The sequence below is a fragment of the Ictidomys tridecemlineatus genome, chromosome 11, assembly GCF_052094955.1.
Source record: "Ictidomys tridecemlineatus isolate mIctTri1 chromosome 11, mIctTri1.hap1, whole genome shotgun sequence".
In the NCBI taxonomy this organism is placed as follows: domain Eukaryota; kingdom Metazoa; phylum Chordata; class Mammalia; order Rodentia; family Sciuridae; genus Ictidomys; species Ictidomys tridecemlineatus.
The window spans coordinates 116,018,671-116,034,935 of record NC_135487.1 but is presented as its reverse complement, the minus strand read 5'-3'; the positions used below and the strand labels follow the sequence as shown (position 1 = coordinate 116,034,935).

Sequence of the window (16,265 nt, the reverse complement as noted above, 5' to 3'; positions counted from 1 at the left end):
GCTCCATAGTCATAGCCTGGTAATGTAACCATAGGACAGAAGTGATGAAATCTCTCTAGGACCCTTGGGAAAAGAAAGAATAAGCCAGGGACTATGATGGACACCTGTAATCCCAGCCAACTTGGGAGTTTAAGGTAGGAAGATTGCAAGTTTGAGGCCAACCTGGGCAACTTAGTGAGACTTTGTCTCAAAAATTTTAATAAAGGACTGGGGGTATAGTGAGGGAAAAGAGGAAGAGGGGGATGACAAGAGGAAGACAAAGAGGAGGAAGAGGAGGAGGAGGAGGAGGAAGAAAAGAAGGAAAAAATGGAAAAGAAAAAAAAAGAAGTGATGATGGTATCTACATTGACGATCTTAGTTTTGAGAATGGATGAGTGCCTGGCATCAAAGAGGACTGTGGACATACCTAGGTGTGAAAGGAGGAACAGCTAAGGTTGGTATGACTAGGCCAGGGAGGAAGAGAGGACCCAAGGCTGGTATGTGGGAGAGAGGCACAAGACACCTGTTGGAGGAGACTGGGCTAGACTGCAGGTGGGACAAACTTTGTCCCCCAAATCACATAGCAGGCCTGTGCCACTATATCCAAGGAGGGCTCTGGGTTTTCATTAGCTCACCCTGCCCTTCCCCCTCTGAGCCCTCCAGGACCCAACAAGGACCAGATGGCCTGGATCAGCCACCCAGCTGACAGCTGCCCCCCAGCCCCTGTAAGAGAAATAGAGGGGAAGAGCAGCTGGAAACAGCCGTCTCCTAATGTCGGAAAAGGCAGCAGGGGTCCAATCCCTCAAGCACAGCTGGTGGAGACAGGCAGGCAGGCCTGAGGTAAGGGAGACACCAGCTGCTGCCTTAATCCCCCATCCATCCAAACAGCTGCTCAGCTTCCATTCCACGGCAGGTGCTAGGCTAGGACTGGAGACACAAAGAGAGGACTTAGACCCTGGCTGCCCTCAAAAGACCCCAAGCTTGGAAGGAGAGTCAACACGTGCAGAGCAGAAGTCCCAGGCCTCTGATGATGAATTTCTGCATGAGGGGGAACCTTATCCTCTGCAATAACCACGCACTCCTCACATCCTGGCAGCTATCAGCTATTCCTAAGCCAGCAGATGGAGGGCTGACTCTTACACCATAAGCCAAGAAGAAAAAAGCTCACAATCCATGGTGGCAAATTCGATTTTAAGGATATACAACCCCAAGAGAGGTTGAACTCATATTAAGATGTAAATTGAATTAAATAACCTTAACATCAAAATGTATCTTAGCGACATCACCTCCAGCCCTCTGCCTTCTTTCTCTTCAGGAGGACAGGGTGAGTGACACTCCTCTCCAAGTCTGCACTTGAGGAAAGAGTAAAATGGCCGACTGTGAACCTTCTGCAGAAGTAGATTCAATCAGGAGACAGTGACAAGTTGGGGTGTCTTGATGGGAGCACAAGGAGGCTGGGAAAGAGGAGACTTGGAAAGACACAGCTCCCCTAAGTCTCTGCCAGGAATGCACAGATGAAAATTACATTTTTCTACTAATGATAAAAAGATACATCCCCAAGGGGCAGGAATCCTCCTTTGATCTTGCATTGTATGCTGGAAAACCCAAAAGCCACCAAACTTTTAGGTTTGGGAGAGAAGCTCCCACATTCTGAGATGCGGGCCAGTTCTGGGTCTGCTAAACCCATAACAGATTTCAGATCTTCCATGAGGGCAACATAATGAGGAGTGAAGCCTTCAACTGACACACCAAGTTCCCTGGTGCCTATCTGTGCCCATGGATGGAGTCCACAAACTCCAGCGGGGAGGTGAGAAAGAAGGAGAAGAATCACACACACCACACGGGGCAGAGCTTCCATTACAAATATCACACCGTGGAAGCTTATAGGGATATGAAGGTCTATATGCACACAGTCATGAGCATACCAAGAATTTATAAATGTTTACAGGTATACTGCAGCTAGACCGTGAAGGAGGGTTTACCACAAAGATTTTCAACTTTTATGGGAATACGTTAATTCAGTTAGTACTTTAATGCTAGAGATTATACTCTGTCCCTGTCTTTTTCTACCACTTTGAAAATAAATCTGCTCATGGAAGCAGTACATGATACTATCCCATGCTTCTAGTCCTGCTGCCTCACAAATCCATTTTTAGGTCTGGGCAGCCTATAAGTCTCTGGGAGTTCAGATGAAAGTCTTTTCTCCAGTTGAATCAATGCCAAACTTGGGTCTATGTGCAATGAACAGGGTTTATGTCTTTGGAAGCTACAGGTTTTCCTTGTAGACTTCTATTTCCCATCTTCCCTAGATCCTATGCTCTGTGCCCAATTACTGTACCCCCAATCTAACACTGTACCCCCCACTTCCTACATCTTCTTTCCCTTTTCAGATGTTCACAGGGCTGTTCGTGGGCCACTATGAATTCTGAACTTGAAAACAATCCACATATCTATCATTAGGAGATGGGTAAATATGTTGTGGCATAGTCATACAATAGAATAATACATAGCAATAAAAATGAATGAGCAAGACACAAAAACAATATAGGTAAATATCAAAAACATGAAATTGAATAAGAGAAGCCCAATACATGCACACACACACTCATACACACACATCACTAACACACACACAATTCTGTAGAATTCTGTACATTTAAAATTCCAAAACAGGCAAAATGGTTCCTGGGAAGGAGGAGGAGCAGGAAAGAGGAGGAATGAAGTTGACCAAATTATGTTATGTGCAATGAATCCCACTATTAAATTTAATGCACCAATAAAAAATTTTAAAATAGGGCTGGGTTTGTAGCTCAGTGGCAGAGTGCTTGCATCGAATGTGTAAGGCACTGAATTCAATTCTCAGCACCGTGTATAAATAAATAAAAATAAACCTTCATCAATAATTAAAATTTTTTTAAATTTAAAAATAAAAATAATAAATTATAAATTCCCTTTAAAAAGAAAGAAAAGAGGCAAAATTAGACTGCTGGACATGCTGGTACAGGTCTATAATTGCAGCAACTTGAGGGGCTGAGGCAGGAGGATTGCAAGTTCTAGGCCAGCCACAGAAACTTAGTGAGACTTTGTCTCAAAAATAAGAAATGGCTGGTGATATAGCTCAGTGTGAAAGCACCCCTGGGTTTGATCTCTGGTAAAGAAAGAAAATAAGGAAGGAAAGAAGGGAGGAAGGAAGGCAAGCAGGCAGGCAAAAATATTATATTGGAGGATGAATTATTTTGGGAGATTTGGGGGATGTATTCTTATTTGTGAATACTATAAAAAAATCAAGAAAGATAACTAAAATATAAGGCTCTGAAAAGAGAGGTTCCCCGCAGGAAGGGGGTGTGAGTAGAAGACATGTTGTAGGGAGGGCTTGGGGGATGTTAATATTAACCTATTTCTGAAGCTGGATAATGATGACAGGGGTGTTTGCTTTATAATAGGTTATCAAGCTGTATACTCATTGTGCACTTATCTGTGCTGTTATTTTTCACAATTTAAGACAAAAGTTTAAACCAAATCATCCCACTAGGCAGAGCTCCCAGAGCTGATTTTCCTGAGTGTGAGGCTCTGAACAGTTCAGATTCCATTTCTCTCTCCTTCCTTCCCCTTTCCTCTGCAAATGAAGTTTCCATTCCTACATCCTCCTATGTACCCAAGGTGGATGTACACACATGTGCCCATTTATACTGCCAAGCACTGATCTGACTCTGGGCAAAAAGCCCTTCCAATCTGACCCCCGTTGTCCTGTCTGACTTTCAAAGAACTCCCTTTGGGATTTAAGAATATCCAAGGACCCAGAGCAGAATTTCACTTCCATTCCTTCTGCAGAGCCAGGCTGGAGAGGGAATGTTTTATCCATTTACCCAACATTCTGCCTTTTCAATTACTGTACACTCCAGACAGCCGGCACAAGCCAGGAGACAACCTTAATCCAAGATACAGTATTCCATTCCATGGCTGCTGGGCCCAACCAAAGACCCTCCTGTCATACCACAGCACCCTGTCTCTTGGACTGTGGTTTTGGGAAAACTCCCATTGGGTGGGACCTTCCCCAACTCAACTTTAATTCTGTTTAATGAGGCTTATGAGATGCAGCCACAGTCCTGCCTAGAAACTCCCTTGGAAGAACTGTTATTTTCAAGTTCTGGTTAGGAAAAACTGATGCTTACAGGGCAGACAAGAATGATTCGAAGAAACTGACGCAGTTGATTAGAAAGAGCCCTGGACGATGAGCCAAAAGGCCTGAGCTCCAACCCTATATGTCTTTGCACGGTGATCTCAGGGGATTCATCTAATTTCCTTAGATCTCACATCCTGCCCAGCTCACAGGAACAAGTGGACTAAGTGTATATGAAATGTTAGAAACTGTAAAATGTTATACAAATATAAGGGATCGTTATTATAAAAGTCCAGTGTTTGCTACTAAATACCACAGTTTTGAAAGAAGAGATATTACCATCCATATAAAAATATTTGTTTTGGGGTTAGGGTTGTGGCTCAGCAGTAGAGCGCTCATGTAGCATGTGTGAGGCCCGGGGTTCAGTCCTCAGCACCACATATAAATGAATGAAATGAAGGTACTGTGCCCACCTACAACTAACTAACTAACTAAATAAATAAATAAAGTTCATTGGGTGTAGTGCTGCATGCCTATAATCCCAGTGGCTCAGGAAGCTGAGGCAGGATGATCTTAAGTTCAAAGACAGCCTTGGCAATTTAGTGAGGCTATTTAGCAAGACCCTGTCTCAAAATAAAATATAAAAAGTACTGGAGATGTAGCTCAGTGATTAAGCATCCCTGGGTTCAATCCCCAGTATCAAAATAAAAAAAAAAACACAAAGTTCATTTTGGCCAAGCCCCAGTTACTGTGCTCCTATACACAGGATACCACACATTTGAGCTGGCACTGCACCAAATTCATCCACACTCCTACCCTTGGCCAGTAAGGAGGAGGCTCTGCTGCTAGATAAGGTTGGGGATGAACTGTAGCCCTTGATCAGAACCCAGCCCATTGGCCCCCTCAGAGGCTGGGTCCCTGACCTTGGCCTCCCAAGCCATCTGCTCTTCCCCTACAGCTAACTTTCCCAATCTGTATTCTCTAGACAGACTAAAACCACATGTTTACCAAAGTCAGGTAAAAGCAGATGTTGCCAATGCCCCTTGATCCATAGAAATACAGTCCTTTTCTTAAAGGGGCATATCTCAGGGGAGGCTCAGGAAACATAGATACTGTCCAATATCGGACCCTGGTTCAATTCCTTTTGAACCATTCTGGAAGGATCAGACAGAAGTTTTGCATGAAGTCCCCTGGGAGCAGGACGGTGTTGACTATTTCCAGTCTCATCATTCCAGCTCTCAATGTAATGCTTGGGGAAGGAGAGATTCAAGATGGCTTGTGTCCTAGGTCTCTAAGGTAGCCCCTTTTGGGGAGAATGGGCAGATATTTCAGGAGGCTGATATGATCCTCTTGGCCACATCAACCTGTCTACAAAGCTCTGACTCCAGTGCCCTCACCCTTTTTCTTAAGAGTTTATAACTGAAGTGACCGTGGACCTGCCACCCCACCAAGAACAAAATGGCAACATTCAGAGCTGAAGGGGCCAAGCTTAAGGGTGGGTAGAGAAGGAGCTGGGTTTACATTTTTGAGACTACTTTTAGGAATAGAAGGAACATGCTAGAATGATCCTTTTAACTTCAATGTTTTTCACCTCTGTCTTAGCTCTCTTGGCAAAGGAATGTAGGAATGTGTGCCCCAATCTCTCCTTGGTCATAACTCAAGTGCCACGTTTAATCATTTCAAAATATTTTCATAATAATTAGTGTGCATTTTATTCCCTCGGGAATCATATGGAGTAGGTAGGGTTCCATTCCCACTTTACATATGGAGAACCTAAGATATGGTTGCTTGGGAATAGCAGGCAAAGAGTAGCTTTCTCTGTCTTGACTCAGTCAGGTACTCTTTCAGCTACAAACTAGAGATTCTTATATTTTTTTTACATCCCATATCTACTAAACACTTATCAGGGAACCCCGAAAAAGACCCTCAAAAGTCCATTTTTCCCCATGAGGAATACTGATATGTTTACAGTTATTCCTTTATTAAATTTATCACTTATAAGTAACATTATGAAAATTAAAGAATAGATTTCTATTTGAAGTAGCAGCTCTTTGGTAACTATTTCAAATATCAGTCCAAAAACTAGATGCCAGTCCATAAAACATATCCATAAGCCTCTTACCAGTAGGGTTGAATGATGAATATTACTTTTCTGGTGACTAGACTTTCTTATTTATAAATAAAGCATTACAACCACAAAACAATGTCTCCATTATTGTTATGTCTATAACTATTTATAACTCTTACATCACATCACATACCATTAAATGAAAACCATGGCACCAGTTGTGTATTCCTCCATACCCAAAGTGATGTGGTGACTTTGACTGTGAACATTATATTACTGGTATTATGGACTGGTATTCATCCTGGGCATGAACAGCCTGAATGTCCAATGTAGGAACATTATTGATTATAAATTACTTTTATGTCACATTATCATCTCAGTAGATGCAGAAGAATCATTAGATAAAAGTTAACACCCTTTAATGATTAAAATCCTGAATAAATTAAGTATAGAAGGATCATACCAAAACATAATAAAGACTATACATGACATACCCATATCCAACATCATACTGAATAGGGAAAACATGAAAGCATTTCCTCCAAAAATAGGAACAAGACAAGGGTATCCATTCTGAACACTCTTATTCAAAATTGTACTTGAATTTTTAGCTAGAACAATTAGGAAAGAGAAAAAATGAAAGGGATACAAATAGGAAAGGAGGAAGCCAAAATATCCCTCTGGATGATATGATTCTAGCTACAAGAAAACTCTTGGAATTGATAAGCAAAATACAGCAAAGTACAAAATCAACATACATATAAAATCAATATCTTTTCTGTATACCAATAATAAAATTGTTGGAAAAGAGAGCAAGAAAACAATTCCATTCCAAATAGCTTCAAAAAAAATAAATCTAAGAATAAACTTAACTGAGGAGATGAAAGACTGCTTTTTTTTTTTTTAAAGAGAGAGTGAGGGGGGAGAGAGAGAGAGAGAGAGAGAGAGAATTTTTAATATTTATTTTTTAGTTCTCGGCGGACACAACATCTTTGTTGGTATGTGGTGCTGAGGATCGAACCCGGGCCGCACGCATGCCAGGCGAGCACGTTACCGCTTGAGCCACATCCCCAGCCCTGAAAGACTGCTTTGAAAATTACAAAACACTGAAGAAATTGAAGAAGACACTAGAAGATGGAAAGATCTCCCATGTTCTTAGAGTAGGAGAATTCATATTGTTAAAATATCCAAACTCTCTGCATACTCAGTACAATCTCCATCAAAATACCCATTCTTCACAAAACTAGAAACAATAATCCTAAAGTTCATATGAAAGCATACAAGACCGTGAATACCCAAAGCTATCCTGAGCAAAAACAAAACAAACAAACAAACAACAACAAAAAAAAAACCAATGCTAGAAGCATCCAAATACACTATAGAGCCATAGTAATAAAAACAGCATGTGTTAGCATAAAAACAGAGATACTGACCAATTGAACAGAATAGAAGACCCAGAAATAAACCTATTCATTTGCAGCTGACAGATTCTCAACAAGAACACAAAAACACATTAGAGAAGACAGCCTTTTCACAAGTAGTTGGTTCTGGGAAAACTGGAAATCCATGTGTATAAGACTGAAAGTAGACCCCTCTACCCTGTACAAAAATCAGACCTGAAATGTTGAAACTACTACAAGAAAATAGGGAAACACCCCTAGATATTGGAACAGCCAACAATTTCCTGAATAGGACTTCCGAAAGCAAGAATTGACAAATAAGATTACATCAAATTCAAAAGCTTCTGCACAGCAAAGGAAACAATCAAGAGTGAAAAAGACAACCGACAGAATGGGAGAAAATCTTTGCCTGCTATTCATCTGACAGAGGAATAATGTCCAGAATATACAAAGAATTTAAAAAATCATAACAACCAAGAAATAGGTAATCCAACAGCCACTATGGAAATCAGCATGAAGGTTCCTCAAAAAACTGAAAATACAACTACCATATGATCCAGCCATATGACTCCTGGGTATATATATCCAAAGGAAACAAAGTCATCATTCAAAAGATGCGCACACATTTACTGTAGCACTCTTTACCATACATAAGATATGAAATCAGCCCAGGGGCCCATCCACAGATGAATGGATAAAGAAAACAGGATACATATATATATACAACTGAGTTATTATTCATCCATAAAAATAAAATCATGTCATTTGCAGAAAAACAGATGGAAATGAAAGGCATCATGTTGAGTGAAATAAACCAGAAACAGAAAGACAAATATCATATGTTTTCTCTCATTATGTGGAAACAAACAAAAAAAAAATTGAAAAAGACGACCTCAAAGTGGAAGAGGGCTTTCAAAGAAGGGAATGGGAATAGTAATCAGAGGAGAGAGGGTATGGCAAGAAAGGACAGAAGGGAAGATGGACATGATCAAGGGGGGATATACGCATATATTTAAATGTCACAGTGGAACCCACTATTTGTACAATCAATATGTGTTAATGATTATAATAATAAAATAAAATGATCACTTTTATGTTTTCTTTCTCTTAAGTGGATGAGATACACACACATTCTCACACATACAACACATACACACACAGAGATATGTGCACTAGAACAGTTAAAAAAAAAAAAAAGAACAAATCAATAACCACATTCCCAGGAGGTGACAACTCTACCTTAAAAATGAAGTAAGATGTTTATTGTAATTTTACATATCACTTAGCTTTGAGTTCCCTGGAAGTCAAAATAAAAATTAAAACAGATTATTTATACAGTTCTTATAGAGAAAAAGAATAAAGTCTTTACATTTTTATTTTTTAAAATATATTTTTCTCTTTCCAAAGAAGAGAATTGCCGCAGCCTGGCTGGCTGGGCAAAATAACTAGGGGGTGACGATGGATACAGCAGGAGTGGAAGCGTTAATTGTAGGACAACAGAGGTATTTATACATTTTGCACAGCTTATCTTAATTAGCATAAACTAGATACATCAGTCAACCAATAAGGAATCTCCACATTTAATGGCTCACTTTTGTTACTTCTCAAACCACTCTCTCTGGCATTTTGCCAGGCACCATCCAGACTTGTTTACGAACTCTAACATTCCCCTGGCAAAATACCAGGTGTTATTTTGACTTGTTTACAGACCTTAACAGAGAATGGGTTTAGTTAGGACACATGCTTTCTGTAAAAAAATATCATGAGAAGCCAGGCACAGTGGTGCACACCTGTAATCCCAGCTACCCAGAAGGCTGGAGCAGGAGGACTGCAACTTAGGGGCCAGTGTGGTCAACAGTGAGACCCTGACTCAAAATAAAATATAAAAAATGTAGATAAAGATGTAGCTCAGTGGAAAAGCACTTGCCTAGCATGTGACATACTCTGGTTCAATTCCCAGGACTGCAAAAAAGAAGAGAAAAGAGAGGGGAAGGGAAGGGAAGGGAGGGGAAGGGAAATCAGAATATTCCTTACCTCCTCCAGTTTATCCACTCGCCCCACCAATTTGGTGGTGACCGAATGCAGCTTCAGGAGATCCAGGCCATAGAAAGCTCCTTCCAGCATATCTATGATGGTGGAGAGCTATGAAACAAGAGCCAGGGGTTAGTCCAGGGTTGGGATAGAGAGAGCACAGTGGGAGAAGTTTCCTTCAGATTTCCATGTTGTAGGCTCAACAGGGAAGCCACTAGCCAGGAATTGAAAGGTAGCCCTAGAAGCACATTTGTAGGGACAAGCCAAATGATGTATTCTGCCTTCTGAAATATTTGGGTAAAAAAAAAAAATAGAAGAATCCTACAAGAACAAGTAAATCCAAGGTCTGAACATCTTCACAAACTGTTTAGGACTCTTTTATGAATCCATCAGTCATCAGCATCTCTCCTATTAGACTATAACTCCTTCAAAGCTTCTTCATCTCGGTTTCCTCAAGATATCTAGCAGAGTACCTGGCCCATAACAGGTAATCTATAAATGCTCAACAAAGTGATTGTAACATAAGTACCTTCAGGATATGGTTATGAAACCCTCCCTCAACTTCATTGTCTACTAAAGGTCCTGGAAGATATCAAGAGATGATTTCTTAGCATCAAAAGCATAGTTGCATCTATTCAGAAAACCAACTCAAGAGACTCAATTGAGCCCAGTAGTTCCAGAACAGGCTGGAGACCATAACAGGAACCCATCTCAAAAAATTCAGCTAGTCTGAGAAAATGGCTTAGTGTAAGAGGATTTGCCTAGCATGTACAGGCCCTGGGCAGGGAGTGGGAACAGCTTAACCAATCCTGATGTAAGAGAGACCCAGTGGTGTGGTGGGCATGGTGGCACATGCCTATAATCTCAACAACTCAGGAGGCCGAGGCAGGAAGATGGCAAGTTCAAGGCCAGCCTGGGCAACTGAGCAAGAACCTTTCTCAAAATAAGATAAAATGGCTGGGAATGTAGTCTAGTAGCAAAGCACTTTGGGGTTCAATCCCTAGTATCATCCCCTCCAAAAAAAATAACAAGAGGGAGGCCGGATAGCCCATGTCTGAGGTAGCTCCTGGTCATCGGGCACCTAAACTTGTCACTTTTTTTTTTTTTCAATATGATCCCCTGCCAGTATAGTGCCACTAGGAGGAAGGTGGCTGAGGCTCAGATAGCATTTAGCGGGTGAGGATACAGGAATGGAAGCAGATGAGATATGCTTAAATGGAGCCTCCCTACCAAGAACCAGACCCTGGAAGAGTTGGCTGGGTGATCCATTGCAATCTCTCTATTCCCCACTCACTTCCTAGCCTTGCTTCCAGATAAAACATTCCATAGAAATACTCGTTTTTTGAAGTTCTCTTTCTCTCTCTCTTTTTTTTTTTTTTTTTTTTTTTGGCGGGGGGTGGGTGCTGACGATTGAACCCAGGGGTACTTAACCACTGAGCCACATCCCAGCCCTTTTTATATTTTATTTCAAGACAGGGTCTCACTAAGTTGCTTAGGGCCTTGCTAAGTTGCTAAGGCTGGCTTTGAACTTGTGATCATCCCTGCCTCAGCCTCCAAAGCTGCTGGGATTATTGGAGTGTGTCACTGCACCTGGCTAGAAGTTTTTTTTCTTTTGCATCAGAGGAAGACAGCTGTATCCTGGGTAAGGGCCATAGCTGATTAGTTTGCCATGGGATGATTTTCTGATTCCTAATAGAAATTTTGCCTGATATAGTTCCAGAAGTTCCCCCAGAGTCCCATTCTAGAACTAAGTGAGTGCGGCACATGGTTCAGAAAGTAGTTTCATGGAAGAACTGCAGCTCTGAGTAATATGGCCAAATCCTGGGGCATTCCTTGTTCTGATAAACACGACTGCTTTAAGAGATACCAATGACTACTAGTCCCTGAGTATCAGGTACCAGCAGGAGTGCATTACATGAGCATTCATTCATCCATTTACACAGACATGCCTCACTGAATATCAGGCATTGTGCTCTGTACTCAGTAGTTGTCATCTCATCAATTCTCATAGTAGATATTATTCCCACATTTTATTCAAGGAAACCGAGGTCAGACAAATTAAGTAACTTCAGCAAGTTCATGCAGTGCTGATTTAAACCCAGGTTTGCCTGACTCCAAAAACAAGCTTATTCTACTACCCCACATCATGAGCAAAGCTGGGGTATCACATGAAGTCAGCCAGTAAAGATGCCCAGGTAGGGCCTGAGCTTCCCCACCCTATAAGGTATGACCACAGCATCAGTTTTGATGAGAGGCCCCAGGCCTCTCATCCCCGGGTCACTTCAACAATGGTGCCAAGGACTGAGAGGCTCACTTCTCTGTCTTTTACCTCTTCAACATCCACCCTGGGCTGACGGGAAACGGTGACAGCAATTTTCCTGGAGAACACTGAGTTCTTTTGGCCAGCTGGGCCTGGCAGCGGATCCCAGGCCTGGCCTCCTAGTCTCTATGAGGAGGGGCCAGTGTTCTTTGCTCTCACATCTCCCTCAGACTCCAGAGCTGAAATTGACCATTTTGTCAAAACAACAGCCTTATCTCCACACACAAGACTCCAGGGACTAGGCCTGGCCTCCTTCAAAGGCCTTACAATCCCCAGCCATGGCCCCGTGGGCTCATGGGTTCCCAGGAGAGCTTCTCATCTGTGGCACCGCCCCCCACCAGCTCCTACCTTCAAGTCTCGGCTGTCTGCTTCCCGTAGCTTCTGGAGCCTGAAGTCTCCCTCGCAGGGATTGAGGGCAGATGGGGGTGCAACACAGGCACACTTGCAGGAGGAGCCTGAAGTGATGGTTTCCACAGTGTAAAAGTCTTCCCTCCTGGATGCTCCCTCATTGATCCTCTGGCAGGCATCTCGGCCCAGCGGTCTCACCACACACTTGCACTGACAGTCTGAGCCCTCGGACACGGCTTTCACCTTGTCATAGTCCCCCAGCAACTAGACACACACAGAGCAAATGAGTTGGGGTTATACAAATATATGGTTCCTCAAAGAGTCTGTCGATGAACTTAGTCAAATGTACTACTCTAGGAGAAAACAATATATATCGACATGGAAAAAATCTCCAGGAATTATTGTTAAGCCACTCAAGTTATAGATCCATATATAGAGAACAATTAGTTTTATGTAAAAAAAAATTCAAAAGTCAAAGCAATAAGTACATATGCAAATAAAATACACCTAAAAAATGTCCTACACCAGCCAGACACCTCAAACAACACTGAACCATGGAATGAATAGGTCATCACAAAGCAATTTGCTGACTTGGACATTTCCGGGAAGGCACTCGGAGTTCAGCTCTCTTCGTTTATCTTGGAAGGCTGTGGATTTTCAGGGGGCCTTTGTCTTTAATCATTTAAAAGAAAAAAAAAATGAGCTCCATCCTTCTTCCAATAGTCTTGCCTTCAGCTAGAATCCAGTTTTGGATGTGAAAAGGAAAGGAAGAAAGAGTTGAAGAAGAGATGATTGGAAAGTTGGCATTCAGATTTGAGGACTACTGGGGCATCTTTCCTGATTCATCATTTGACACTTATTGAGTACCTCCTAGGGACTGGGGGAAGTGCAGTTAAAGGTAGAGATGGGTCAGACAGACAGCCTGCTTTCAAGGAGCCTACAGTGCAAGAGGCAAATAAAAAATAGCACAGATTAGACAGGGATAAGTGCCCTGAAGAGCAGGGATAAAGTATAATTTGAAGTCAACAGAGGCTCCAATTGGGTACCAGGGAAGATTTCCTGGAGGAAATGGTATTTGATCTGAGCCTGGGATGATGGGTTAGAATTGGAGAAAGGGAGCCAGATGGTGGCACACACCTGTAATCCCAGATACTCAGATGGCTGAGGCCAATCTTGGCAATTTAGCAAGACCCTGTCTCAAAAAAGTAAAAACTAAAGGGGTAGGAATGTAGGTAGAGCACCTCTGGGTTCAATCCCCAGTACCAAGAAAACAAAAAAGAGAATATAGTTGGAGAAAGGGAGTTGGGAAGAGAGAGACAGGTCCAGAAGTCAGTAAGGTTTATTCAGTGTAAGGGTTCATTTGGCTCCTAGAGCAGTTTCTGAACCCAAACCCAGGGCCAAAACCAGGAAACTGGCTACATCTGCTTCTTTCTACAATACAAACACTTCCTTCTGTGTTCTTGCTTCTACCATCTTCCCCCAAACAAGAAAACACTTGCAAGAGCAGACTTTATAGAGCCCTCACCCTGGGCACTTAGTGGGGAAAAAGGTTCCCCCACCCCAAGTTGCTTTCCAGCATGCCCTAAATACTAAAAGCCAGGACTCCCTTCCTAGACAGCCAGAGTGTTCAATTCATTTGACTTAGGATCCCAGCAGGCAGGCATAAAACTTGTTTGAGTAGAAATGTTCTTTGGGATGCTGTGTAGGGGGAGTTTCCCCTGCCAAGGTTGGGTTTCTTCTAAGACTAATATTTGCTTAAGTGTTGTTGTCAAATACAGAATGGGTCAGTGGAAGAAGGAGGTGTAGTTCGGGGTGACTTAAGCAGCTGTTTTTTTTTCTGGGCTGACAGTAAATCATGGCTGTCTATTTTCTGAAACTTATCCTAGATTCCTACGCAACCCTGCTCTGAGAACCCTGGGTGGGTTCCTTCCTTTCTGGAGGCTCGGGTTTCAGGAAAGCTTTTGTTTATGATATTCCAGAGTCCCAATGTGAAGGATTTTTGTGTCTTTTCGATTTATGGGTCAGTATGAGGTTATGGGTGGGCACAAAGCATATATTAGCATAATTATGAAAGAAGAATGAGGAGAACAGTGTTTGAGAAATCTCAAAGCAGAGCTGATCGCTCCCTCTACAGGAAGGAGACAAGACCCAGTCTAAGGGCTTAATGGAGATCCGGGCTTGCTCTAGGGATCCTTCCCCTGATATCTCTGGTCCTGAGGATCATGGTGTCACCCACTGCATACCATCACGCCAGCTCTGGAGAGTTTACAACACCAGAGAGAAGTTTCTTTTACAGTCACGAGCTCTGGGCTGAGAATTGCCCGATGGTTTGATTCTTACCACTCCCAGCACTCTTTAGCTTTCTGGTCCTTATCTATAGAATGGGTATCAGGATGTTTTGGGGATTGATTCAGGTTCACAAATGGACATATTTCAAAGCTCATCACTATAATCTGTGGCTCAGCCTCCACTGAGAAGCAGGCCAGACTGTGGATATAAATTTCCACTGTATCCTTGCAATACCCTGGGTCTTGTCAATTCCTCTATTCTGGGGGTACCTCGCATGAATTACACATGTTGTAGCTCCGTCTACACCTCATGTCTCTGCCTGGGTGGTTCACCCTAGGCCATAAAATCTCTCTCATGAATTATGCCATCTGACTCCTCCTTTTTACCCATTCCAAATCTGACAAACAGCTACATAGACAAGAAGTATTCTTCACAACCCAAAAAACAAAACACACCAAAAAAAAAAACCCCTTTTCTTCCTTCTCAGAGAGTCCTGTGAAGTCCTCCCTTTCCTCTCCTCTCCTTTATCCAGATTTGGTAACTTTGAAAAACCTCATGAGTTTGGGAATAGGACCCCTGATTTCCCTTTAAGAAAATATTCTGATAAACGAAAACCAAATGTCCTTCCTATTAGTAATGGAAAGAAAAACTTCTCCCTCCAAACGCTTCATCCAGAACCATCCTTTGGCCCTTGCCACCACCCAGGACAAGGTGTGCGGGACATCCTACCTGAGATAAAACGTTCTCTTGGTTGTCCGCCTCATTCTGCAGAATCTCATCCTCTGTGGGAGCCACCGTCTGCTCATCTGGAGGCTCGCTGGTCCCTGTGGGGACAGTGCTGGAACCCCAGACCCGTGCCGCAATCAGAGAGAAGCAAAGAACTAGCAGCAGAGCCTTGGCCATGAGGGACAAGACCACAGAGACCTTCGCCCCTACGGAGAACGGCTTGGGTCAGGGATCTCAGCAAAGACTGAGGCTACAGAATGTTTTAGCAGGAGCCCGAGAGTGGCTGCCCCGCGCACCTTCTAAAGATGGGTGCAGCTAAGCGGGGCTGGAGGGTGCGCCCCGGAGACTCTGGGCATCTCCTGCCTTCCAGACTCTAGCCAAGACTAAAGAGGCGTGAGCAGGGAAGAGGAGGTGACCCGAAGGTGGAGGCCGGCACAGGCTAGCCAAGCGCGCTCAGGTGGAAGGCGGGCGTCCAGGCAGACGCGGTCTGCAGGGATCCTCGGGGCGCACGGGGACTGGGCGCCGGGAGGAGAGCGGCGGCGGCGGCGCGGGAGGCGAGGGCGCAGCGAAGGGAGGGCGCGGGGGAGAGGGCGGAGCCTCTATTGTGCCGGGGCCGCGGAGATGCAGCCAGTGACGGCGCGGAGGAGGAGGACCGGGAAGCGCACGGGGCTCCGGCGGAGGGGCGCCCGCCGACCCCGCCCCCGACTGCAGCTCGGCTGCGGCGCACTGGCGAGGGCCGAGGCTGCAAGTTCGCTTTCCTTCGTCAGACTGCAAACGATGAACGGAGAGGACCCCGAGCAGGGCCTCTGAAGTTTGGGGACTCCTTGTACCCATTTTCTCCGCTCGCAGAAGAGCGACTCTTCCTAAGGGGTGGGAGGCAGGCACCGAGCGCCGGTGCGAAGACTCGGCTCTCTCCCTTCATGCGGAACCTGGGGCCGGAAAGAAGGCGCGTTGGTTCTTCTGGGTGTTTCTTCTCTCTGGACC

The 16,265-nt window shown here is 43.6% G+C and overlaps 1 protein-coding gene across 6 annotated transcripts in view; it reads right to left on the bottom strand.

The window, feature by feature from the left end:
- Olfml2b (olfactomedin like 2B) overlaps positions 1-15,924 on the bottom strand; it is a 41,142-nt gene extending 25,218 nt beyond the window's left edge. For 2 of the 6 annotated variants that reach the window (XM_013365513.4, XM_021720617.3), the window contains exons 1-3: positions 15,285-15,890; positions 12,267-12,530; positions 9,602-9,709 (exon numbers count right to left, since the gene is read on the bottom strand). In XM_013365513.4, coding sequence (XP_013220967.2) covers positions 9,602-9,709; positions 12,267-12,530; positions 15,285-15,458 — 546 coding nt within the window. In that variant the 5' untranslated portion in view covers positions 15,459-15,890. Of the gene's footprint in view, positions 1-9,601; positions 9,710-12,266; positions 12,531-15,284 lie in introns of all 6 variants that reach the window. The other 4 variants (XM_078027136.1, XM_078027137.1, XM_040287312.2 and 1 more) reach the window with 4 other exon arrangements.
- Between the last annotated feature and the right edge of the window lie 341 nt (positions 15,925-16,265).